General features: G+C 40.6%; 1 protein-coding gene across 4 annotated transcripts; it reads left to right on the top strand.

Moving 5' to 3' along the window:
- The first annotated feature begins 487 nt into the window (after positions 1-487).
- On the top strand, positions 488-26,459 carry htr3b (5-hydroxytryptamine (serotonin) receptor 3B). 4 transcript variants are annotated; one of them, XM_043676546.1, is made up of 10 exons: positions 488-574; positions 719-802; positions 6,969-7,126; positions 8,049-8,093; positions 10,392-10,501; positions 12,112-12,281; positions 15,853-16,010; positions 17,188-17,398; positions 19,538-19,747; positions 24,303-26,459. In XM_043676546.1, exons 2-10 carry the CDS (start codon positions 766-768, stop codon positions 24,584-24,586), a joined length of 1,383 nt encoding a protein of 460 aa, XP_043532481.1. In that variant the 5' UTR covers positions 488-574; positions 719-765; the 3' UTR covers positions 24,587-26,459. The 4 variants fall into 4 exon arrangements, with proteins under 4 accessions (XP_043532481.1, XP_043532484.1, XP_043532483.1 ...); XM_043676549.1 differs by having other exon boundaries at positions 519-574; positions 724-802; XM_043676548.1 differs by lacking the exon at positions 488-574 and adding an exon at positions 587-604.
- The last annotated feature ends 1,471 nt before the right edge of the window (positions 26,460-27,930 follow it).

Below are 27,930 nucleotides of genomic sequence, written 5' to 3'. Positions count from 1 at the left end.
CCACTCTAATCTCTATTTAATTTTGTATCCAGAAGTGGCCTTACAAACAACTGCAACCCATCACCGAACCACCCATGGTATTTTTTCCATCCATTAACCACCACCGGTAAAGTTTTCCAATTGAATAATTTACTCACAAAGGCCGCTAAGGACAATGCAGACCATCAAAGGTGAGGAAGAGATAGGGAAAGAGGGGACAACTATTCCTGTTTACATATGCGGAGTCATTTAATCAATTAACATCAACCATCTACCCTTGACCATTTGTTATAATGACTCAGTTCACCAGAAAACTGAATTCTCTGCTCCAAATCCAGATAAAAAGTGCAAGAGCGTGAGTCATGTGAGGAGCAAATAATGTCAGATACAGCCAGTTGTGAGAATGCATTAAATGTGTTTACATTTGCATGCTGTAGGTATTATAAACCCCAGGAGATTCATTCCCATTAAACCATTATCTTGTTAGCATCTCTCAGTCACAATAAAATGAAATTGCAATCTGTAGTCAGAAAACTGGGATCCAAGTTACAATCTTTTCAAGAAATCTCTCCTCGCTTTGGCTTCTTGCATCAAGGTACTGTCACGAATCATATTCTCACAGAAAGTAAGAGACAAATAATATTAACATTAAAACTTGGGATTAATTAACCAGGCTGCTATTTAAACCTCATGAAAGTTAGTCTGCCAGGATTGCTAAGTAATTTTCATCTGGTTTCAGTCTAGATAAAGCAACACTGATTTGGACCGAACTCTGACAGTGTGGAAATGGTCTCGCATCTTTTCCTCCTCTACCTGCTTTCAGGTAAGTTCTGATCACAATTACTTTTTGTCTATCTCTGAAGCTTATGCATTAAGTTGTGTACATGAAATAGATGCATTTAAAAATAATTTTTATAAAAATCTGCAACCAATTTACTTCCTTTAGTTGAACAGTCACACCACTGAAGAGTACAAAATGCTTCTGTTATAGCAATAAAGTGTTGTTTTTAATCTATAAGGTTATTGGTATTTTTTTGAGAAAAATGTACAAATGAAAAGATTTTGGCCCAAATATATTTGACACTATTAGCCCAAAATTCTTACATAAACCTCCTGATTATTAATGCTTTGAAATTAATAGGTGATTGCAATATTTGCATTGAAGACTTTGGTAAAACTTTCTGTCTGTGATTTTATTTCCAATTCTACATTAGAGAAATTTGAATTAAAACAGATGATGGCAAAGTCTTTAGACTTTCAGGTCTTCTTTGTGTTCTTGAGACTATGCAAAATTCAGACAAAGACCACATTTTAAAGGCAACAACTTTTATGTTTCTATCTAAATTGGTTCAATACCTGCAAATATTACAGGTATTTGAAAATATGAAAGTACTTCTCTGTCATTCTGTTCAATGAACTGAAATCTTCATTTCAAATTGTTCAAAATGTTGTTTGTATGATCATTATTATATTTCCAGTCATCACTTCTTTCTACAATCTCAAGGCATGTGAAACCCACACTTGGCCGCTTCACCAATTTTTGAATTCTCTTATCATCTTTCATATTCTTTTGAGACTTCGCCTTTCCCCAAGTTTCTCAGAAACAAGGATAATGAACTGTTTTAATAATGTGTTGATATTGTTTGGTTAACTTGTAATCTCCACATATTTGCAATGCTGTTGGATTTAAATATAATCAAGCTTAATTATAATAAAAAAAGAGAGTGTTGGAGGAACTCAGCAGGTCTATGAATCTTCTAATTGGACTTGAAATGTTACTTCTGTTTGTCTCTTCACAGAAGCTGCCAGACCTAATGAGTTTTTCCAAAATGGATTTCATTAGCACAGAGTTTCACTCTCAGGTTTTTCATGTTTTTCATTTTGTTTATGCCCAAAGAGAATTTAAGGTCATAAATTCTTTCTTGCCTGATAGACACTATAGAATATTTAAAACAGACAGAATATCACACAGACCATCCTTCCCCAGTTTAATAAAAAGTAATTCAAAGGTTAACACTACAAGGCAGAAAGAGACTTGCATTTAAGAAGATCTTGGCCTTCATGTTCTTTCTCCATTGGAAAATGTTACACAGTCCTGCAACCTCATGATCGAAGCATTAATTACCAAGTAGAAAATCTCTACAGTGATCATTTACACAGTAAGTGCCCTTTTTACAAACAGCCCTTCAGAGACATAATTACTTTGGAAATCAGGCCCTTAATACACAGCCATTAAGAAGCCATTGTGGTACGGGAATAAGGGCTGAGAATTGATTTTTGAAAGAGATAGGCCTTAAATGAGAATCTAAAACAAGGATAATGTCATAACCATCAACTGATATCATTAATATCATCGTAAATGAGGCCAGTATGATCACCTGAAGACTTGAAAGCAAAAATCAGTCTAGCAATTAAAAAAAGATCAGTCTCACCGCTCCCCACTATCTTCCATTGGTGGGCGGGTGTAAGAAAGGCTCTCTTGGTTAATTTATTACAGTTTGAGATAGGAAAAGCTATAAACCAGCACAGGTACCAGTTTATGATTTGAACAAAGAGAATTTTGTCTGAAACAGCTATTAAAATAATTCCCCTCTACTCTTCACTGCAAAATTTGTTTGCATATTCCATTGTGTTTTTGAAAGGTGCTGGAGAATGAGCTTGCAAACTAAAACTCTGGAGTCGTAAGCTTTGAAGCAGCAATGGGTGTCAGGGAAGTTTGAAGAGTTTTAATTCCTGCACTAGCAAGGCCCCTGCTCTAGCGTGAGGCTCACAATCATTTTCAAGCCTCAAAGTAAGTTGACGGTGTGAAAACGTTTGGGAAGCAATGTATTCTGACATCTGCTTCATTCTCGCTTTCAGGTGGTGCATCCCAGATCATAGCAACATGTGATTTTTTATTTGGTTAAAAAAAAACTCTCCATAATGTATGAGCATAAGTAGACCATTCAGCCCATCAAATCTACTCTGCCATTTAATAAGATCATGGCTGATCTGATAATCCTCAACTCCACTTTCCTGCCTTTTCCCCATAACCCTTGATTCCCACTGATTAAAAATCTGTCCACCTCTTGAATGTACTTCACAACCCAACCTCAACTGTCCTCTGTGGTAAAGAATTCTACAGATTCACTGCCCTCTGAGTGAAGACGTTCTTCTGCACCTTTATTGTAAATGTGCGACCCATTACTCTAGTTATGCCCTCTGGTCCTAGAATGTCCCATACGCAAATGACTTTTCTGTATCTACCCTGTCAATTCCCCTCAGAATCCTATTTGTTTCACTCAGGTTGCCTTCCAAACCCCAACCATTTCAATTTCAAAGGACAAAATATTTCCTTCAGTTATTAGTTCCATGGTAACTAATACTGATGGGCTTTAAAAGCATTTAAATCCCACCATATTTGCTGATAAAACTAAAGATTTTTTTTAACAGCCTTATCTATTTTCCCTGACAACTTCATAGTTCACTTTGTTCCTTCACTCTCTTGAAGACCAACTGTTTAGTTTGTATTGTCTCTCCTTACTTTTCCTTTGAAAACTGCATGACCATACTTCCCTGTATTAAGTTCTGCCTGTCATGTGTCTGTTCATTTCTTCAGTTTGGTTATCTCCACCTTAAGGTTACAACAGTCCTCCTCCTCATATATCTGAGGTTTGTGTCACCTGCAAACTTCACAATTATGCACTTTATAGCCAAGGCAAACTGATAAACACGTAACGAACAGAAAACAGTATACCTAGAACCAGTCCTGAGGAAAATCATTGAATACCCTCTTCCAATCTGAAAAAACAATCATTCCTCAATGATTTTCTGCCTCTTGTCCATCCCCCAGTTATTTTATTAATTCATGGGACATGGCAATGCTGGCTTGACCACCATTAGTTGCTGATCCATGCCTAGATGCTCTTGAAAAGGTGCCTTCTTGAGTTTATCCAGTCCATGTGTCATAAGTAGACCCACAATGCCATTAAAGACAGAATTCCAGGATTTTGACCCAGTAACAGTGAAGGAATGGTGATATATGTCCAAGTCAGGATAATGAGTGGCTTGGAAGGGAACAAGTGATTGTTTTCCTACCACTTGCCACCCTCGTCCTTTGAAATTGAAACGTTGGGATTTAGAAGATGCTGTTGAAGGAGTCTTGGTGAATTTCTGCAGTGTATCTTGTAGTGTGTACACACTGCTGATTCTGAGCAATGGTAGTGGAACGAATGGATGTTTAGAATCATAGAATCCCTACAGTATGGAATCAGACCTTTCAGCCCATCGAGTCCAAACTGACCCTCCAAAGAGCATCCCATGCAGGCCCATGTTCCATTCCCTTGTATTTCCCATGGTTAATTTATCTAACCAACATATCCCTTGACATAATGGGGCAATTTAGCATGACTAATCCACCTAATCTGCACATCTTTGGACTGTGGGAGGAAATCTGAGCACCCAGGGGGAACTCACACAGGCGCAGGGAGAATGTGCAAACCCACACAGACAGTTGCCCAAGGGTGGAATCAAACCAGGATCCCTGGCGCTGTGAGGCAGCAGTGCTAACCACTGAGCTACCATGCAATCGAGTTGGCTCCTTGGATGGTATCAAGTTTCTTAAGTGTAATTGGAGTTACACAGATCCAGGCAAGGGGTGTGTGTGTGTGTGGTATTCCATCACACTTCTGACTTGTTACTTGTAGATGGTGGACAGGTTCTGGGGAGTCAGAAGATGCGTTGCACAACTCCTAGCCTCTGACGTTCACTTGTAAGATCAGTATTAATCCAGTACAGTTTCTGGTCACAGCTTTTATTCCAATGGTCTTTAATTGGATCATAAAGATTTATTGGTATTTGGAACTGAAAGAAATTCCTTTCCATCCCTATGACTAGTGCTCCATTCATAAGTATCAATTAATGGTTAGGAAAGGGAGTACTCTATTGATCATTATCTGTTGGTTATTGGGACAGGAGCAACTCAATTAGTCAATGTATGTAGTGGTTATGTCACTCTGTTGGGGCAGTATTTGTGGTTGAAACAGAAGGAATTTTAAAGGTACATCAGATCATGCAGGAGGGGCACTACTGTGTAGGTGTTTAGTAAAGTGTTCACCTTTAAAGGTAACTGCACCTCAAGATGCATTCTTAGGTAAACTATATGTAAGGTAAGGTGTGGTATCACATTTTGTCAGTATTCAGCTCTATTCAAATTAAGCTGTTGGTAACGCTGCAGAAGAAATTCTGAGTCCATATCCTAATTGTAAAAGTTAATCAAATTCCACAAATTATTTGTGCCATAATTCAATATTTTCTCATGTCATTTGGGATCATAGATCTGTTACAATCACTACAGGGAGACTCTAAACCTAAATAGCCAATTTTACCAGCTTAGTCACAGTGAAGATATTATCAAGATTTCACTTAACTTTTAGTTTAGTATGAATTTGAATTCATGGTTATATATGATGATTAACAGAAAAATGATTCAAAGGTAGATTTCATTTTAAATAGTTGGTCCAACAAAGAGAGAACTTTTACAATTGCAAGCACTCCCCTTCATGTATGGCATCACATTCTATAAAGTGATGTTTTTCATTCTTACAGGGTAAGTCAGGGATCCTGTCCAACTGTAACCGTTTAGTCTTGCAGAACTTGGATATTTCACAGGGCAATGCCTTAATTAGAGTCAACTTGCATGGTTTAAATTTAAACAAAATTGGCAGCTAATTGTCATTCATTACCTAACTGGTCAATTCACCATGATAATGACTCTGTCAGTCATTGTCCACTTGCCACCCACTCAGCATTCTCTTCCATACACTATAAAATGCTTTTGCCCACTCGGGTGTTTCCTTTCTTCCTGGTGGTGGAAATTTGAATAAAGATTCATGCACCTTGTGTCTTTCACTGTGTCTCACACCTGCACACACACACCATGGGTGCTGGGGAAAATATAAGCACTACCACAATTAGGCGGTAGTGTGGGAGAAAGAAAAAAAGAAGAAAAGGAAAAAAAAATGCTCTTGCTGTTTACATCTGTATTCTTGCAAATACTCGAATAAGTGTAAGACAAAACCTTTGACAAAATGGGTCTTTTTTTTCAGCAATACTCAATAGCTTTAAGCTTCATGTTTCACAGGTCTGAATATCATCAGCAGGGCACATGGTCTGTCCTTCAGGTCACAATTATCATGATGGTATAGCTTTCTAACATTCTTTTTCAAGTCATGAACCAATAACACTCTGGTTCATGGTTTAGCCATTTCTAGGAAAACAGACAACTCTTTACCTCTGACCTAATCACACAGTTTTCCAGGTTTAAGACCATTTTAACCGGCTGGTCCATAGCCTCCAAGTAAAGCCATATGCTTTCTGGGAGTGATTTGTGTCTGATCCACACAAAGACTCTCTGTGTTGCACCTTCTGTCTCTGTCTGCTTTCTCATCATGTTAGTAGCTGTAGCTCCACCCTTCAACTCTCCTCCTGCTGTCTCTGAAAAGTTTGTCTGCTGCACTCCTTTGTCCCTGCTCAACACCGCCTCCTTTTATATTGGCATTGCTTCCAGGCCAATGATCATCAAATCATATGGTCCAGTATTTCTTAATATCCAAGAAAATCACAATTGATCAGTGGACAATTGATACATTGTCTTAAAAGGCAGGCACTTCAAAACAGCTACAAATGTTCCTTATTGTACTGCTTCTAAATCAGGGTCATCACAAATTGTGAAATAAATAGTGTATAAATTCAGCATATCATGCTGCTGTCAGCTCTTTGAAAGAGTTAAATAATTAGTCCCCCTACCACCTTTCTTCCCAAAAGCCAAAAGTATTTTTAGCTTTTCAAATATTAACTTATTCTCCTTTGAACCTTAGTATTGTACCTGCTGCCTCTACACTTTTCACTTTGTGTATTCAGGATCCTAATGACTCTCTGCATAAAACATATTTTCCTCATTTGTCCTGTCATTCTTTTGCCAATCACTTTATCATGTTGCATATTTTCAGGAGGGTTTGCTTATACTGCATCCCTTCAAAACTCAACACTACTACGGCTGATGGAGAAACTACTGACAAACTATAACAAGGGAGTCCGACCAGTCAAAAACTGGACACAACCTACAACCATATACATTGACTTCATCCTTCATGCTGTGCTGGAAGTGGTAAGTGTTCATCTTTAAAAATAACTATACTCAAGATGTGAGTTTTGTTAAGATTTGTAGCTCAGGTTGAGGTTTGCTCACTGAGCTGGAAGGTTCACTTCCAGACGTTTCGTCACCATACTAGGTAACATCTTCGGGTGAGATGCATTCTTATATATGTGAGGTAAGGTGTAGTTATTTTGCTTACAAAGAACATCTCCATTTTCTTGAAGTCCTCACATCAAAGCCTTGAGATGTCCCAAAATGTTTTACAGCCAATAAAATAGTGTAGAAGTGTATTTAATGGGTATAACAAATGACACAAGGCAGCTAATTTGATCTTCATGAGCAGCCAAGTGATAATTACCAGATGATTTGTTTTTGTAATGTTGACCGAGGTGTTTGTCCTGGCCTGGACACCAGGCAGAACACCTTCTTTGAAATAATCTCATGGGAATATTTTGAAGGGGCAGATAGGGCTCTCAGGTTAATGGCCTGTGTGCACAGGTCTCTGGAAATAGGCTTGAACCCAGATTCTTCTGGCGCAAAGGCAAGACCCATTGAACCTTGGCTGGCATTAAAGAGTCCATGATGAAGACACTACTATAATCCAATCACATCAAACTCTGTCAATGCCAGGTTAGATTAGGTTAGATTACTTACAGTGTGGAAACAGGCCCTTCAGCCCAACAAGTCCACACTGACCCTCCAAAGAGCAACCCACCCAGACCCATTCCCCTACACCTAACACTACGGACAATTTAGCATGGCCAATTCACCTAACCTGCACATTTTTTTGGACTGTTATTGGATTTTGACTGGTAAGGTTAAAAAAAAATTGATTGATTTTCTCACAGAATCTCATTAAACATATGCAGAAATATTGATCTGAATAAATTTCTCTGCTCTTAACAAAAACCTGTTTATTTGCTATTTCAAATAGGATGGCCAGAACCAAAAGCTGAGGACAAATATCTGGTACCAGCAGGTATGTACAGCATCAGGCATTCAATATGAATCGAGAGATCTCTATCAGACCCATAAAATACATAATGTAATAAGCTAAATGTTCCTGCAGTGCTCCTCATGCTTGAAGCTTTATATTCCTGGAGCAGCAGAGGGCTGAGAATGACAGATGCCAGCATTAATGATAGGATTACTTTCTCTCAGTAAAGCTCCCGATATTTCCGATTTCATCTTTAAGAAACAAAAGGTCCTGCAAAGAAATGGATGTGAGCTGACAAGCAAATTCTTAGGGCTGACTGTTCAAAGGAGAGGGCTTCTCAGCGGACAGATGCTAATTATAAAACTGAGTACCCACTCCTCTCTCCTTGTGCACTGGAATCCATTGCTAATGAACAGTGGGTGTCAGTAGCACTGTTCAGCTATCCTATGTTGCAATTATGTGTTTCTGCCTCATTTTCATTTAGGTTACATCTTTAATAAACAGTCCTAAACTGGATCGTCAATATCAGGAACAAAATGTGTGCATTGCACACAAATAAGCCTCAAGTCTCCAGTCTGGTCAATAATATTAGGCCCTCAAAACCATAGTATTATGGACACTCGGCATCTTCATGATTTCTCATTTATATCTCTTTTTCCTAACCACTTCTCCTCCTCAAATATAACATTACTACATGATAGTGGGATAGATTTGAGTTGTACAAAGTCTTTCAGAGTCTCGGGATGTCTCAAAGTATCTTACAGTCCAAATTGAAGTGCAGCTATTAATATTAAGTAGGAAACATGGCTGCTGATTTGCATAGAGATAGCTCTGACAAATAAGAATGTGATAATGACCAGATAATCTGTTTTTGTGACATTGGTAGAATGATAAACATTAGTCAGGGGAAAGTAAACAGCTCAACTTCTTTGAAAAAATGTGCCTGGATCTGAGAGGGCAGACAAGACCTCAAGTTAACATTCCATCCATAAGACAATGTCTCCAATGTGAAAGTTAAAGCACATGGAATTGAGGGAAACTTGGCAAGATTGATCAGAAACTGGCTTAATAATCGGACAAAAGGTTAGTGGTAGAAGCCAATGTTCAGTAGTGTACCACAAGGATAAGCCCTGGGACCCTTATTTTTTTTTTACAAATATGATATCGATGAAAATGTGGGGTGGATGTTAAGCAGATTTTCAGATGACACCAAGATTGGTAGAATGATTAATAGTGAAGAAGATGTAGCAGATGATATTTAAACCTGATAAGTGTGAAGTGATGCACTGTGGAAGAAGAAACAAGATAAGGGAGTACTTAACGAATGGCAGGACACTGGGTAACTCAGAGGAACAGAGGGGTCTTGAGGTAATTATTCACAGATTCCTGAAGTTGGCAGAGCACATGAATAGAATAGTTATGAAAGCATATGGGACACTTACTTTTAATGGTTGTGGCATAGAATATAAGAGCAAAGAGGTAATGTTGGAGTTGTACAGAGTATTGGTTTGGGCACAGCTGGAGTACTGTGTGCAGTTCTGGTCACCTTATGACAGCAAGGATGTGAAAGCATCAGAAGGGGTAGAGAGGAGGTTCACCAGAATGTTGCCTGAGAAGGAGAAATTGAGCAAGAAGGCGAGACTAGATGGGTTTGTATTGTTTTCCTTAGAGCAAAGAGGACTGAAGGGGGGGCATGATTGAGGTGTATAATATTATGAGGGGTATGGTTAGGATGAGAAGTGAGTAGCTGTTCTCCTTGGTGGAGGGGTCAATCACAAGAGGGCATAGTTTAGGATAAGGGACTTGGGAGATTTGGGAAAAAGCCTTTTAGGTGGGCATCTGGAATGCATTGCCTGGGAAGGTAGTGGTGGTTGAAAACCTTACAAACTTTAAAAAAAAAAATTTGGATGAGCACTTCAGATATCATAGCATTCAAGAATATGAGACAAGTACAGGAAATTGGGATTAACACACTTTTGTGGTCGACTCAATGGGCCAAAGGGCCTTTTCTGTACTGCCTGAATCTATGAATGGTGCAGGGTTCCTTCAGTACTGAACCTTAGTGACAATCTACATGTGCTGAGGTCTCTGAGCCACAGAATTTTCAGTGTATGGTGATCAAGATCACGAACTCAAGGTCAATTGTCACCCTATGCCCTGAAAGATGAAATAATAGAGAACATGAGCCAGGAATTGCATTGGAATCCTTTGAAATCCAGACTAACACATGGGGCTATTGATATCTCCAACACAATGCCCTGCAGTTTCTGCTCTTCATTAGTTTATTGTAAAGAAAGATTTCATAGCTTCCTCACATGGGTTCCTTGATTTTTGCAACAGATATGGATGGATGAGTTCCTCAAGTGGAATCCTACAAGTTTTGATGGCATCAATGAAATCTCTCTGCCCATTGAATCTATTTGGATCCCTGATGTATTAATCCAGGAATTGTGAGTAACAGTTTATAATGCATAACAGATAAGAAGTTCATCCCTAATTATTTATTATTGAATAGCGCTTTTTTTTCTTTTGAACAAGTTAATCAAAAAGGAAGATGTGTAATTACATAGTACCTTTCACGACATCCCAACGCACTTGGTGGTCAGCTTTAATGCACGGTCAGTGTTGTAAAGTAGGAACCTCAGGCAGGATCTGACACCAGCAGCTGCATGAAGAGAGGCAGACCCTTTCCACAAAGTACGGCCTGTAGCAGGAGCATTCATGAGAGTTTAGAGGAGATGAGAGGAAAAGGTTTTTCAACCAGAGCATAGTGGGAATCTGGAACTCACTGACTGTAAGGGTGGTGGAGGCATAAACCCTCCCCACATTTAACATGTATTTAGACGTGCTGTTAAAGTACCAAGGCATATAAGGTTGGGGGCCAAGTCCTGAGAAATGGGATTAGAATTAGTTAGGGACTGTTTTTGACCAGCACAGATTCAATGTGCTTAAAGGGCTTTTTTTTTGGTGCTGTAGACCTTCAGGACTCCATGAATCTTTTTACCACAGGGAGGCTGCTGCACCTGTACAGTTCTGAGTTGCCAGGAAACAGAAGGATTTACCAAGCTCATGGTCAACCTGTTTTGTCATGTTATTAAACACCTTCTGCAGCGATCACATCCTGGAGTGGGGTTGGAACCCACAGTGTATCTGTCTACAAGGCAGAGAACTACCATGGTGCCACAAGACCTCCCTCAGCATTTGAATGATAAGTAGCAAGGTCCCACAAATGGTACCGTGATAATGACCAGACAAACTATCCTTCTGATGCCAGTTGCATGGTAACTATTGACCAGGACACCAGGGAGAACGCATGTGACTATTTCAAGAAGTACTGTTGGATCTTTCCCCTCTACTTAAGAGAGCACCATTCCTTCAGTAAAACATTGAAGTCAACTTCAATATTTTACTCAGGTTCCGGGAAGAGGACTTGAACCCTCAACCTCTGACTCATCATTAAGAGCTTCAACCACTGAGCCAAAAATATAGTTTTCCTAATTGTCAATCATCAATACACTAGGATCCTTGCTTACTATCTCTACGTTTATTGTGCCTGCCACTTACATTTTGAGTGACAGATTATAAACTTCATTAGGGCAAAGTTTGATCCATCACAATTCAAGGGGATGACCTAATAATGTTATTGCTAGATTATTAATCCAGAGACCCAGATAATGTTGCGGAATCTTGCCGTGGCAAATGGTGAAATTCAAATTCAATTAAGATCTGGAATGAAGAATCTAAAGCTGACCATAAAACCCATTTGGTTCATTAACATCATTTATGGAAAGTAACCATCATCCTCATCCAGTCTGGTCTACACATAACTCCAGGCCATAGCAATGAGGTGACTCTGCTGACCTGGCCAGTGTCAACCACATCCCCTAAATGATTTTTTTTTTAATTCCTTCTCAACAGTTGTTCTTATGGCCTCTTGATTTGCTTCACCTTCATGCGTTGTTTCTCTATTTGTAACTGTTTCTCATACCCTGATTTTCTGTCGGCATTCATTAGTAAGCCGGATATGCATTGACCCAATCCTGTTCTTTTCCTCACACAGTATTGATGTGGGAAGATCACCTTACATGCCCTACGTGTATGTGAATTCCTCGGGGCATATTAAGAACTACAAACCAATACAAGTCGTCTCCGCCTGCAGACTGGAGATATATGCATTCCCATTTGACAAACAGAACTGCACCTTCACATTCTGTAGCTGGCTGCATACAGGTGAGCAGAGAGGAAAAAATAATCAACAGCAACTTGCATTTACATTGTGTCTTTAACATAGCTAAACATGACAGGAGCATTATCAGACAAGATTTAATGCTGAGCTGACCAGAAACTCAATCAAAGATAATTTTTAAGGTGCAACTTAAGAGTGGGAACTGAGATGGAGAGGTTTTGGAAGGGAATTCCAGAGTTTCAGCATTCTTTTATCATATAATCTCCCACAGCTGTGCTTCAAGCCTTGTTCCCTCACACTCTCAAGGAAATGCATGTGGTTAATCAGTACCTTTCCAAACCCTCCATTTCTGAAGGACTTGTTATTTTACCGAGCAACAACAGCGTGTACCTTTTGGTCAAAAGTAAATAAGAAATTAAGACTGTGTGAAATTGGAAGTTGATAATGCAGAGTTGTTTGAAGCCTTTAATCAATTGTCATTGGGCAGAGGCAAATAGTAGATCCTCAAACCAGCCTATAGTTGGATCAGCAATGTCACATTGTTGTAAAGATTTCTATCGAAGTCCAATCGGGACTTTAAATTGAATTTGGAATTGCTACATCTTTTTAGAAAGTAATGTGGGGTTTAGATTGAGTCGACAGGGAGAAACTGCTTTCACTAGCAGGTGGATCAATAACCAGATTTAAAATACATAGAACATAGTACAGCACAGGAGCAGGCCATTTGGCCCACCATGCCTGTGCTGACCATGATGCTGTTCTGACCTAATCCCATTTACCTGTACATGGTCCATCACCCTCTATTCTCTGCATATTCATGTTTCTGTCAAAATATGCCTTAAACATGTAGACATTTATATGCTTCTACCACCTCCTCGGGCAACACATTTCAGGCACCTATCACCCTCCGCATTTAAAAAAAACTGCCTCACACATTTCCATTAAAATTTCTCCCTCTCACCTTAAACCTGTGCCCCCTAATAATTGACATTTCCAACCTGGGAAAGAGACTCTGACTATCCACCCTATCCATGCCTCTCATAATTTCATATACTTCTATCAGCACTTATGAGGAATACAGACTTTTTTTAAAAAATGCCACAACTTATTCCTGTCAGACCTTTATGATTGAGAGAAAGGACAACTATTCCGTGGCAAATGAATGATGAAAAGCCCATCTAGATTTTAATGAGAGAACATTGCTACTATATATAGAACGGAGTGATTATTCATAATGTCTAAAGTGGCAGGTAGGGCCCCAAGAGGTCAGCTGACCAGCACAGGACAGGCCTCAGTGAGGATCTGCACATGGGGCGGTGACATCACAGCTTTCTGTGTGCAAAGAACAGAAGCAGGCCACTCAGCCTTTCCAGTCTGCTCTGCCATTCAATACGATCATGGCTGATTTCATCGCCACTTCACCTCCACTCTCCGGCCTGTTCTCTATAACTATTCAACTCATTAGTTGAAAATATGTCTCTCTCCTCCTTCAAATTTACTCAGTGTGTCACTATCCATCACACTCTGCGATAGTGAGTTCCACCGATTCACGACCCTTTGAGAGAAGTAACTCGCACTCATCTCAATTTTAAGTTGCCTGTGGAGAGGTGATGGCCTAGTTGTATTAGCACTGGACTGTTAATCCAAAGACCCCAGGTAATGTTCTGTGGACCCAAGTTCAAATCCTGCCATGACAGATGGTGGAATTTGAATTCAATAAAAACAATCTGGCATGAAGAGTCTAACATGACCACGAAAGCAATTATCTGGTTCACTAATGTCCTTTAGGGAAGGAAACTGCCATCTTTACCTGGTCTGGCCTACATATGACTCCAGACTCACAGCTATGTGGTTGATACTTAACTTGATAGTTAGGGATTTGCAATAAATGCTACTAAGAGGACAATAGAGTTTTCATAAGATGAATACTGACACATTAATTGACCATTTGAACTAACCTTCAACTAATACATGGCATGACAATTTACATAAATCAGATATCCTTCTTAAAGAAAATACCATTGGATTAGCCTGTCTTCAATCATATCACCATATTATAGTTGATTGGACTTTTTTGTAATTAAGAACCCTTTCCCAGTAAACATCATTGGATTAACTTGCTGTAAATCATATCACCTTATTATATGTGATTGGTCTTTCTTGTGATTAAGGTTGTACTATTACTAAAGAAACATATAAATAATTTGTAATTTTCAAATATAATTGCACAACTTCACCAAGGAACACAGAAGGTTCAATCTCTGTGTTGCTGGATAGAATTGCGTCACGGTACCTTAATTCAATAAACTAATGACCCTTGCTAACTTGAATAGACCGCATTTGTCGATTCTTTTGACCGATCTCAAACCAAGAGGCCACTCTTGAGGGGTCCTAGATCTTCAAATGCCAGCAACACCCACATCCCATGAATGAATCAATAAATAAAAAAACTATGACGCCTCGTTCTCGCTTGCCACATTTGGCAAAACATCCTCTCTACATCTACATTGCTAATTCCCTTCAGCATCTTATGTATCTCAATTAGATCTCCTGTCATTCTTCCAAACCCCTGAGAGTGTAGGGCTAAACTGCTCCATCTCTCTTCATAAGACAAATCTCCCATCTCTGGAACCAATCTAGTGAACCTGCTCTGACCTGCCTCCAAAGCAACTCCAAAGCACCTCTTCAAGTAAGGTGAGTCAGAACTGTCCACAATATTCCAGATGCAGTCTCCCTAATGCTTTGCGCAGTTGCAGCAACAATACCCTGTAAGTTTACTTTCGCGATAAATGCCGAGAGTTACCAGCAGCAAATACACCGCCAATGAGGAAGTTCAGGCAGAGGCTGGGGTCCCAACAGGAGTAAGACAAAAGTTGGACCAGAAGAAAGGGCCACCCATGTACCGGGAATGGGTGCTGGTATTCACTGGGAACCAGCATCCTTTTTTTCCTGGGAGTGACGGGAAGATTAGAGAAAGATTGGGAGGCTGATTGGAAAGTGAGAAAGAGAGAGAGAGGGATGCTATAAGGAAGAGACTCCAGCAATAAAGTTTCAGCTTTGATCTCCAGCGTCTGCAGACCTCACTTTCTCCTATAAGGAAGAGACCAACTTCACATTAAATAACCATTTTTAAAAAAAAATTGTTGCATAGAGTATTTTGTTTTGCATCCTGCAGCACCATCTTTCGAAAGACAGCTGCTTCCTATTGCTTAAGAATGATATCGGATTTATTTCTGCTCCTTTCAACAACCAGAAGCAATGAACATAGGATACTCTGCTGACTCAGAAAGAGACATTAAACCATTTCTTTAAAGGTTTCATGTCCAGGAATGTCTTCACAGGGGTTTCTTTTCATTAGAAGTCTTGACTCTGGTTATTTTGCTCCCTCAAGAAAACACTTAGATTATGCAACAGTCATTCTCGTCACTGTGCAAACTCAGTTCAGTTATAGATTCACGGAACGTTTACGGTACAGACGGAGGTCATTCGGCCCATTGCGCCTGTAATGGCTCTCTAAAAGAGTAATCCGTCTGATGCCACTTCCCTGTAGCCCTGACAATATTTCCTCATAGGATATTCACTCAGCTGCCACCTCTCTCTCCTTTTGTTTTGCAGTAAATGACATCAATCTCAAGCTTTGGAGAAGCCATGAAGAGATTGAGAATAACACCAGTGCGTTTGTAGATGACGGTGAATGGGAACTCCTCTCTGTACCATCCAAATATGAGACGTTGTATAATGAAGGGAGGGAATATGCTCAAATTCAGTTTAATGTAAGTGAATGTGAGCGTTCATGGTCACGCTGTGTGCAGAAAAACTGGAGACACTACTTAGTTATTATTCTGAACTTAATGCATTCACCTTGAACAATTTCAAAATCTCCCATTAATACAGGGGTTGCTGGGGAGTTGGGGGGTGGAGAGCGGGGAAGCTATAGAAGTCCTTGGCCATGAGATGGTGTAACTGAGCCACTACAACAAGAATTTATACCATTCCAACAGGATTTTACTTCATTTTCATCTTTGAGCTGACAGTGGATGGCTGAGGGAGAGACATGGGCAATAGTCAACCCATATGCACAGACACACACATATGCATATGTACTATCACACACAGGGACATGCACACACGTATACATACGCACATACAGATATGCGTGTGGACACATGTGCACGTACACACCTGCAGGCATGTACACACACATGCTCACACACCTACCTACTTAGGGACTGCTTTAGAGTGGAAAGGATGTTCTCCCAAACCTTCCCCAGGGAACCCTTTCCTTTATCCCCTTGAAGCCTCCATGGAGTCCTGGCTTGAGTCTTCTTTCAGAACGTCTAAAGGTCTCCAAATATTTTACCAGTTAAATAATTAATCCAGGTGAGGATAAGTGTGGAGTTGATGATGGCTTAATGGTGTTGCCACTGGACTAGTAATCTAGCAAACCTGGGTCATGGGTTCTCATCTCAGCCTGGTAGCACATGGACCTTAAATTCAACTAATTAAATCTGGAATTGACTAGTCTCAGTAATGGTGACTATTAAATAATTGTTGTACACACCCATTTGGTTCACTCATGCCCCTTTTAGGGAAGGGACATTTGCCTTCCTTACCTGGCCTGGCCTACTGCAACTGAAGTAATGTGATTGGCTCTTAACTGCCCTTCAAATGGCTGAGCAAACTGCTGAGTTCAAGGCAATTAGGGACTGGCTATAAAATGCTGGCCTTACCAGCATTCTGTGACAGAATTAAAAGCAAATAGCTGTGTATTTTTGAAGAAAATTTGATTCTTTGATCCACTGAATGGGCCCTCATCCAAATTGCAATGACAGGTTGGGATCAGGAGGTCATTTCCACAGGGCCCTGGGGCTACCTCTGCAAATCTTCCCTCCTCCCTTTGTTAAAGAGGGTGGCAAAAATTACAACTACTCAGCACCCTTTGCATTGCAGGTCGTAATAAGACGAAGGCCATTGCTTTACGTGGTCAGCCTGCTGCTGCCCAGCATATTTCTGATGTTGGTAGACGTGACCAGCTACTTCCTGCCTCCGAACAGCAGTGGGCGAATAACGTTCAAATCCAGCATCCTGCTTGGATACACGGTGTTCCGGATGAACCTGAGTGATGACCTCCCTGCTACTGCAATGTCTACGCCCCTCATTGGTAATATGCTCTTGTCTTTTCCACACATTAATGATTTGGAAGAGCCGGTGTTGGACTGGGGCGGACTAAGTTAAAAATCACACAACTACCTGATGAAGAAACAGTGCTCCGAAAGCTAGTGCCTCCAAATAAACCTGTTGCACTGGTGTTGTGTGATTTTTAACTTAGTCCACGCCATTCTTTAAAATGAAAAGGCAGTTAGAAAGGAGCACTCTACATCCACATTCAGATACATTAAGGACTTTGGGACATGGAAGCAAGTCACCTCTTAGCGTTTCACCTCCCAGATTCCTCCTCAAATTCAACCCAAATATTCAGATGAAATGAGAATGGAAAACCCTAGTTGGCAGACAGGTCGCCATAGTACAGGGGTTCCCCAATTTCCATTTCCTTAATTCATACATGGGATGTGAGTATCGCTGGCTAGCCATCTATTATTTCCCACCCGTAGCTACCCTCCTCAGATACCAAAGCAGCCCAAGTTCAAATGCAACAAGATCTGGATAATATCCAGGCTTGGGCTGAAAAGTGGCAAGTAACATTTGTGTCACACAAATGCAAGAAAATGGCCATCTCCAAAAAAAGACAATCTTACCACTGCCCCTTGATATTCAATGGTGTTACATCACTGAATCCTTGATTTATCAACATCCCGAGGGTCACCATTGCCCAGAAGCTCATCCTGGGGTCACCATGTAAACACAATGGCTACAAGAGCAGGTCAGAGACTGGGAATACTGTGGGCGAGTAACTCACCTCCTGACTCCCCAAAGCCTGTCCAACACCTATAAGCACAAGTCAGGAGAGAGAGAGATGAAATACTCCCCACTTGCCTGGATAGAGGCAGCTCCAACAACATTCAAGAACCTTGTCACCATCTTGGACAAAGCAGCTCGCTTGATTGGTAGTACATCCACAAGCATCCACTCCTTCCACCACCGACGCTCAGTACCAGTAGTGTGTACAACCTATACGATTCACTCACCAAGAATCCTTGCACAAGCCCTTCCAAACGCATGACCACTTCCAGGGTGCAGGACAAAGGCAGCAGATACATGGGAACACCACCACCTGCAGGTATCCCCTCCAGCCACTCAGCATTCTGACTCAGATATATATCACCGTTCCTCCTCTGTCACTGGGTCAAAACCCTGGAATCTCCTCCCTCAGGGCATTGTGGGTCAATCAGTCAATAGCACTTGGACTGCAGCTCACCACCACATTCTCAAGGACAACTAGGGACGAACAATAAATGCTAACCCAGCCAATGATGCCCACATCCCATGAATGAATAAGTAAGGACTCATACTTACAAATATGATCCCATACAGGGAAGTAATATTGAAGACCCGACATACAAACATCTCCTGTACTTATAAACAGCTGCTTTACATTGTTCTGCATAATATTCTGTCTTGCGTACAAATCAAATTGCGAGCAGACTCCAGAACAGAACTCGTTCACAATCTGAGGACTGCATAGACTGCTAGGGTGTTGGTCAGTCAGTGAAGGGAGGTTGTGTAACTCCATTTTTGCGTGATTTTAATTTGTAGCTGATGATAGCCCAGGCTCGTAGGCCTCAGGAAAAACAGGTGGAAGAAACTTTGTAGATCTTTCATATGAATCTCTTTACAGCAGAGTCAAAAAGCACAAGTCAGTCAGGCAGCACTCGAGATGTAGGAGAGTCAATGTTTCCAGCATAACTTCTTTATCAGGAATGATGAAGGGCTTATGCTTAAAACATCGACTCTCCTGATCCTCAGGTGCTACTTGACCGGCTTAGCTTTTCCAGCACCTCTGATCTCCAGCGTCTGCAGTCCTCACTTCCTCCTTGTGGTCCAAGCATACCTGGAGACACTGTGGTATCTTCCTCTGCTGTAACCACACATACTTACCTGACCACCACCTTGCTCCCTTTATAATCTCTCCTTCGGTTCCCTAGACTCATCTTCACCAGACAGCAGTCTCTCCCAAACTCCTTCTGACTGTCAGGAAGGAGGGTCACTGAAATGAATTTAAAGTTAAAACCTACATCTGCATATCCATGAGGTAACAGGAAATAAAAATGCCAAATTATGAGCATGTATATTCCTATACTTGTTTAAACCCAAACATCTGCCTTTGATCTCCCATTCTCAGGTGTGTTCTTTGCTGTCTGTATGGCCCTTCTTGTGATCAGCTTGATTGAATCGATTCTAATTACCAAGCTCCTGAGCATGAATGAGGAAGCTGAACCCATGACTGCTGTCTCCAAGTGTTGTGTCTCGAAGCTGATTTCTTCAAATCGGAGCACCACAGACAGTTTCTGCACTTCACTTAAGACCCAAGAGGGCATCTGTGATGACAGTGGTGAGAACTCTTATACTGTTTCAACAATTTGTCTTTTACTTTGCTCCTAGTTTCCACACAAGTTCCCAACTTATCCACTTTTGTCCCTATTCTTGTCTTCTTCCTGAGCTATGTGGCCCACTTATTCTTTACGACTGCCCACAAGTGACTACTATCACTCATTGAGTCATACAGCACGGAGACAGGCCCTTTGGCCCAAACTGGTCCATGCTGACTACAATATTCATCCACTCCAACTCCATTTCCCTGCACTTGACCCATATCCTTCTAAACCTTTTCCATCCACATATTTATCCAAATACCTTCCAAATGTTGTTAATGTACCCATCTCAACCACTTCCGCTGGCAGCTCATACCATCCATCCTCTCTGTACCCTTGGGTGGGTCAACTGGCTATTGTTTTGTTATAGTCATCACAAATACAATCCAAGTTCCGATCTAACTAGGGACATAAGCATCACTGGCTATGCCCATCCTAGTTGCCCTTGAGAATGTAATGAGTCTATATGCTATAGGTAGGTCACCAATGCTTTTAGGGTTTTGACCCAATGACACTGAAGGAACGACAATATATTTCAAATGTCAGGATGGTGCATGACTTGGATAGGAACTTGCGGCTGGTGATGTTCCCATTTATCTGCTGCCCTTGTCTTTCTAGATTATAATGGTCATTGATTTGGAAGGTGCTGCCCAGGAACCTTGGTGAACTTCTGCAATGCATCTTATAGATAGTCTATCTGCTGCCATTGAGTATCATCAGTGGAACTGAATGTTTATGGATGTTGTATCAATCAAGTGAGAAGCTTTGTCCCTCTTGAGTGCTGTCAAGTCTTCTAATACACTCCAGATCTGTGCCTTGTAGATGGTAGATAGGTTTGGGGCTTCAGGAGGTGAGTTACTTGCTGCAGAATTCCCAGCTCTGGCCTGCTCTTGGAGCCACTGTGTTTATATGGCTTGTTAAATTCAGTTTCTGGTCAATGGTAAACCCCACAATGTTGATAGTGTAGCACTCAGCGATGGCAATGCCATTGAATATCAAGGGATGATGGTTCGATTTTCTTATTGGAGATGGTCATTACCCAGCATTTGTATGGTATGAATGTTACTTGCCACTTGTCAGCCCAAACCTGGATATTGTCCAGGTCTTGTTGCATTTGGCTATGGACAGCTTCAATAGCTGAGGAATTGCAAATGGCACTGAACGTTGTGCAGTCATCAGTGAAAATCCCCAATTCCGACTTCATAGAGTCATAGTCATAGTCATGATCATACAAATGTACAGCACGGACACAGACCCTTCGGTCCAACTAGTCCGAAGGAAGATTATTTAGGTCATTTCCCAAAAGTACTCCTGTAGTGATGTCCTGGACCCGAGATAACTGACCTCCAACAACCACAATCCTCCTCCTATGTGCCAAATAGGACTCTAACCACCAGACAGTTTGTCCATGATAGCCATTGATTCTGATTTTGCTAGGGCTCCTTGACCGCACACTCAGTTAAATGTGTCCTTGATGTCATGGGACTGTCACTCTCACCTCCCTCTTGAATTCAGCTCTTTTATTCAATTTTTGAGCCAAGGCTGTAATGAGGTCAGGAGCTTAGTGGTCCTAGCAGAACGCATACTGGACATCAGTGGGCGGGTTGTTACTAAACATGTGCTGCTTGATAGCGCTATTGGCAACAATTTCCATCACTTGCCTGATAATCGAGAGTAAACAGATGGAGCAGTAATTGGCAGGATTGGATATTACTATCAGGGCTGTTTGGATTGGAATTAGGAGCAGGAATCTTGCCTGATATTTAACTCTCTTTAACCCCGTAGGATAATGGTGGCAGAGCTGAGAAGGAAAATGGGAGTGGGGGAGTTGGTTCAGGTGGGGGAAGAGCTTGGACAGCTTGTCAGACTTCCACTACTGCTCATTTTGAGAGCTAAATTACCAGAGACCAATGTTCTCCTAGAACTTGAAGCAACTCTGGAAAATCTCTGAAACAATTACTTCCCAGAGGGTGTGAGAATGAAAACAGGTGTCAGATTTGTCATGACATGTGTACTCTCAAAAGGTAGTCCCAGTGGCAGTTTACATCCAAAGCCAAGACATTCCAGGGAATTGTCTTTGAGGAAGCTGTGCAAGAGATTGAATCATTCCTAAAGCTGGGTGGAGCTGGGTTCTTGGGACTATCTTGCCAAGTCAAAGGACATCTCATTTCTTTATCTTCGCACTTTCCCTCTTAGAGTTGCAATGAAAGGATTCACAAGCGGATGAATAAACTGAGAGGTCATGAAATGTTCTCTCTTTCCATTGTCATCTTCATACCTGCCAGCAGAAAGGTTGGACAGGCACAGCTTTATAGTTAAAAGATGAGCTCTCCTCCACTCTTCAAAATGAGAAGACTACAATGGCAACCCAGAATTCAGAGCCTGATCATTATTGAATAAATAATTGCTCAAGGAGATTTCTTTCGGAGATTTAGTCTCCCTGTCATTTGATTATCCTGGCGTTTGCTTGTACCAGGGCCCTGGAAAACAATCTCTGCACAATCCTGGAAGATTAGTAACCACTGGTTGAATAAATATTTGGAACTTTACTTCCACCTAGTTTGAGTGTCAAAAAAGCAGACATTTTCAAAAAGTATTTGCATTTATATAGCCACTTCCACATCCTCATAATTTCCTAGAGGCCTTTAGGACAACAAAGTAATTTTGAAGTAATGTAGGGAAATGTAACTGTGACCCTGCACATGTCAACCTCCCACAAACAAATTGTGACAAATGATCTGCTGAGCTATTTTATCAAATGTTAACTGAAGGATAGATGGTGACCAGGACTCTAGGGAAGGTTTTCCTGTACCTCATCAAAGTACATGGGAAAACCTCTTCAAAATGTCTACCTGGAAGGGCAGTCAGGACATCCACTTAATGTTTAGACTAAAGGCTAGCACCTCTGACAGTGTGCAGCAAGCCCTCTATACTGCAAAACAGTGTAACCAAGATTTTGTGCTAAGTACAGGCAGTCCGCAGATTGGCAATGGGTTCCATTCCAGAGTCCATTCACAGGTCGATTTGTGTGCACTTGGAGAATGCAGAATGATGTAAAGTAGCTATTCGTAAGCACAGGAAATGTTTACATGTTGAGCCTTTAAAATCTGTGTGAGATCATGTTCATTAGAACAGGCATTCTATAAATCAGGCTCTCTGTAGTGGAAATGGGATTTGAACTCATAACCTTCTAGCTCACAGAAGAAATGCTACCAATAGAACCATACTTGACATTCAGCACTGGTACTGATCTGGTTGAAGCACTGGTAAATGGAATTTACATTGCTGAGGAAGCTTTGGCCCAACAGCCTGAAGCCTATCTCTCATTTGTCTACTTCACTAGCTCATGAAATTTCAGAAGATGTCAAAAGAGTCATAAAAGCAATGCCTTTAAATAGGCACATACCCATAATTAAATATTAGAATAAACTAAGAGAAAAGATTTCTTGTGATGGATTGGGGGTCCCAAACAAAGAGGCAAAAGATTAGTGGGCGGCACGGTGGCACAGTGGTTAGCACTGCTGCCTCACAGCGCCAGAGACCCGGGTTCAATTCCCGCCTCAGGCGACTGACTGTGTGGAGTTTGCACGTTCTCCCCGTGTCTGTGTGGGTTTCCTCCGGGTACTCCGGTTTCCTCCCACAGTCCAAAGATGTGCAGGGTCAGGTGAATTGGCCATGCTAAATTGCCTGTAGTGTTAGGTAAGGGGTAAATGTAGGGGTATGGGTGGGTTTCGTGTCGGTGTGGACTTGTTGGGCCGAAGGGCCTGTTTCCACACTGTAATCTAATCTAATCTAATCTAATTAAAATTAAAGCAAAGTGGTAAGGTCAGGAAGCCCTTCCTCAGATAAGGAGTAGGTGAAAATCTCTCCTCCAGGAAGCTGTTATGGCCAGGAGTTAATTGAAAACTTCAAAATGAAGATTGATAACATTTGTAAAAACTCAAAGAACTGCGGATGTTGAAAACCAGAAACAAAAGCAGAATTTGCTGGAAAAGCTCAGCAGGTCTTAGAGCATATGTGGAGAGAAATAAGAGATAACCTTTCAGGTCGAGTGACCCTTTCTTAGAACTCTGAAGAAGGGTCACTCATCCCAAATGTTAACTCTGATTTCTCTGGATGTCATTTGTGTTTAGAAAATGTATGGAATGCTATGAAATCAATGCAGGTAAAGTGGTGGAGATAGGCACAACAGGCATGACCTCAATGTCAAGCGGAAGCTATTCAAAGTCAGAAGTCACATGACACCAGGTTATAGTCCAAAAGATTCATTTGAAGTCACAGCGCACAGGTGCTTCCTTTCACTTCACTTCACAAAGGGGCAGTGCTCTGAAGGCTTGTGATTTCAAATAAACCTGTTGGACTATAACCTGGTGCCATGTAACTTCTGAATTTGTCCACCCCAGTCCAACACCAACACTTCCACTTGCATGATATTCAAGGGGGCGAGTGGTGCCCTTCTGTTTCTACAGAATCTAAAACGTGCTTAACTGTTCTTGTCTTTCCTCTATAACCAAGTTTCTGACAGCGATACCGAAACTCCTGGACAACATCAAGATAAAATTCTCAACCAAGAGGCCCAAGCTTTGCAGATCAAAGAGCTCCCTGTGAAAGAGATACTAAAGGAGATTTCTTCAATCAAATTCTACTTGTATCAGCTAGAAGATCCGACCAATCCTAAGAATGACTGGCTGACATTTTGTTACAGATTTGATACATTTCTTTTCCGTGTGTATTTGGTGATACTTGGAGTTTACACCATTACAATGAGTACCCTCTGGCTGATATGGAGTAACCCTTAGACCTGAAGTATTAAAGCTCAGAGACTGCAGGCTGAACCACCAAAACAGTCATTCTGCATTTGCCCCTTTCCAATGTTTCTTGTTCTGTTTGCTAAAATTTGGACTACCTGGGATTTTGGGAGGAAGCTAACTTGAAAGAGGAAGGGTCTGCTGCTGAGTGAAGAATGTGTTCAGTCCAAATAGTCCATTTGTGATTAGACCCCAAGATGATTTGAGAAGTTGGTTAGGCATTTGCACGTTTCTTTTTTCATCTCATTGGAGATCAGCCAGTATAACAATGACACCAAATAAGTCAATTTCTCCAGCACTTTTAATATCGTGAAACATCCCAAAGCATTTCACTGAAAGACAAGTGACTAAAATCCTGGTCAGAGACACTACTTTTAACAAGCATTTTAATGGACACGAGAAATATGAGGAAAATCATGGAGGTAATTCCAAAATTTAAAGTCAATTCAGCTAAAAGTGCTTACATTTATCTTGAAACCAATTTGCTTTGCCTTGCTTTGATTTTCTTTTCAGTCTCAAATTCTAGCTGTCACCTGTATCCTTGTGAGTGGTCAAAGATGATGTAACCAATAACATCACAAACCAATCATGTAGCTGCAGCACATCTCAGTGTAAGGGGAAGTACTAGGATGAAACACATTGTAGCTCTGGTGCATTGTGACTGCAGCAGGTAAAACACAGATGTGCCTGTGGCTACCTACCCACGCTATAATCTGGAAACCCAGCCAATTAAACAATACAACACAAGCCAACTTTTATTCAGTCTTGTACTTATCCACAAAGTGAAACATTCTAGCATATATCTCCTTACATGACATTTTAATGAGTGTAACTTTATACATGCCCATGTGAAACCCCAATTTATGCTTCCACCTGCATATAATTAAGTATAATAGATATTCAGTTAACAACATACACCATTAGTATGCAACAACAGGTTGCATTTATGTGGCAGCTTTGATACAGTAAAAATATCTTAAGGTGTTTCACAACGGAGTGTTATCATTAAGCATATTATGAAATATTAGGGCAAGTTACAAAACCTTTCGGTCAAAGAAATAAGTTTTAGATGACATCTTAAAAGAAGAAGATTGATATATGAGCTTGGAAGACTTATGGTGCTGGGGGTGTTTCTAGAGTCAGGAGATTAGATTCTAAGGTTTGCTCCCAATCAATTCTGTAAAGTAACCTTTTGCAACATAGTTGTATTTAAATACTTAATTTGTGGAATTTCCCATTTTTGACATTCAGCCTCAAGGGAAATTCAGTCACAAAATTTTTTTTTTCCAAATTCCAATTGAGATTTTGGTGTTTCAGTTTTCAGATCTGGAAATCTGAAATGATGAATTGGGATTTCTCCAGTCAGAGAATAGTCTGTCTGGGTGTTTATGTGAGGCATGTGATAAAACAAATATGAAATACCTTAAATATCTAGTCATCATTTTTTACTGTGAGGTGGAAACCAAATCAAAACTGAATCATATGCAGAGGTTTGGGAAGTAATCATTTCATTTAGAGTCAATTCATGCTAAGAAAAACATATATGTATCAAATGTTCATATCCCTCTGAGCAAATAACTCCTGTACTTTTGTACTTGAGTACATGTGACAATGTATCAAATCAAATCAAATTGTAGGAAGATCCCATATGACAATTGGAGAGAGCTTCAGTGTTGATGTGGGAGGAAAAGTGACTCTGGATTAGTCCTCTGTGCTCACTGCATCTGGCCAGATTGACCCCAATGTTGTTTCCACATCCGGCATGTTCTCATGTTCCTGTATTAAATGAGTACCCCTGCTTGCATGTACACTTCTAGCCTTTGTAAAGGAACTCTCATGTGTTAACTAAATATATGGGAAAAAAATAAACTTGTTCTAAATTAAATACAATCTTTTATCTGACTTGTCCATTGACAAACATCAGTATTGGGCTGACATCCTATTCGATGACAACAGTTTTCATTAGTTCATGGGATACAGGCATCACTGGGTAGGCCAGCATTTATTGTCCATCCCTATTTGCCCTGAAAAAAGTAGTAGTCTGCAGTCCAACTCTGAGGGTGAAAGGTATCAGAGAAGACACAAAATAAATCAGGAACTAGGGATTGGGGAGGGTGAAGTTTGAGTTTTAAAAGATTGAGGTTTGCTGGAGGAAGATTGAGGAAGATAAACAATTCTGCACGTCTGAGATCTTGTAAACAAAAACATTTTGTTTGAACTTGTATAAGATACTCACTCAACCTTAGCTGTGTTCATTTCTCGGAGGTCACACTTCAGGAAAAATGTGCAGGCGATTGGGGAGAGTGCAGAAGAAATTTCCAAGAATGTTTCAGGAAAGGGTCACTTCAGTCAATGGAATGGAGACACATAGTATCGTGAGGGAGCAGGACAGAATAGACAGGAAAAAAAAATCCTCATTCCTGAAGAATGGATGATGAGAGAACACAGATTTAAAGTAACTGGAAAAAAAATTCAAAAGCAACATGAGAGAAAACATTTTCATGCAGAAAATAGTTTGGGCCGAGAACGGGCTGTCTGAGTATATCATGGAGTTAGTACCAATTGAGGCTTTCAAAATGAAATGAAATTATTATCGAAAAAGGTAGAATGTGCAAGGTTAAAGGGGAAAAGGCAAGAGAATGATGCGAAGGGACTGACGCTTTCAGAGAGCTGGTGTAAACACAATGGGCTGAACGGCCTCTTTCTGGGATGAATAATTTCAATTACAAAGTTGTTCAACTAAATTAGCCTTTGTTATTAAGGATATGAAAGAAAGAACTTGCATTTCTATAGCACCTTTCTTGACCTGAGGACATCCCATAGCACTTTAGTACTAATACTTTTGAAGTGTTTCTATATTATATGAAATCCTGCAGCCAATATGCACTTCCCAAGCTCTGATACTCAGCAATGTATGATAGATGAACAGACACTGATTTTTGGAGGGGTACTACCATTGACCACGACATTATCATTTCTTTAAAACAGTGACATTGGATTTTTTTGAACATCTAACCAAGAAGACAGATGTGTTAATTTCTCAAATGAAAGACAGCACCTCCAACTGCATAACACCTGTTCAGTAGTGCATGCGAGTATCAGCCAGGATACTTGCATCTCTACAGTCGGACTTGATGACACAGCCTTGCTGAATCAAAGCCAAGGAACTGAGCCATGTTTAACAAAGAGAGCGATTTTGGTGATGGCTGCAATGAAGAGAACAAGAGTCACAAAACTGAAGGAGACAAAACAGGGTAAAATTGGAGGGTAGTGGTGACGGAGATGTCTCCGAGAAACACCAGGTTTAGTCATGTACCTTGGTCTGGAAAGCAGGA

Source organism: Chiloscyllium plagiosum, chromosome 35 (assembly GCF_004010195.1).
Source record: "Chiloscyllium plagiosum isolate BGI_BamShark_2017 chromosome 35, ASM401019v2, whole genome shotgun sequence".
In the NCBI taxonomy this organism is placed as follows: Eukaryota; Metazoa; Chordata; class Chondrichthyes; order Orectolobiformes; family Hemiscylliidae; genus Chiloscyllium; species Chiloscyllium plagiosum.
Note: the sequence above shows the minus strand (reverse complement) of the source record. Positions and strands in the feature narration are given on the sequence as shown.

What these genes read in the sequence shown, in the direction of transcription:
- htr3b (XM_043676546.1), top strand. Translation starts at nt 766, where the DNA reads ATGGTCTCGCATCTTTTCCTCCTCTACCTGCTTTCAG. An exon ending in CAAATATCTGGTACCAGCAG is followed by an intron (nt 8,094 to 10,391) that starts GTATGTACAGCA and finishes TTTTTGCAACAG; the next exon opens with ATATGGATGGATGAGTTCCT. An exon ending in GATGTATTAATCCAGGAATT is followed by an intron (nt 10,502 to 12,111) that starts GTGAGTAACAGT and finishes TTCCTCACACAG; the next exon opens with TATTGATGTGGGAAGATCAC.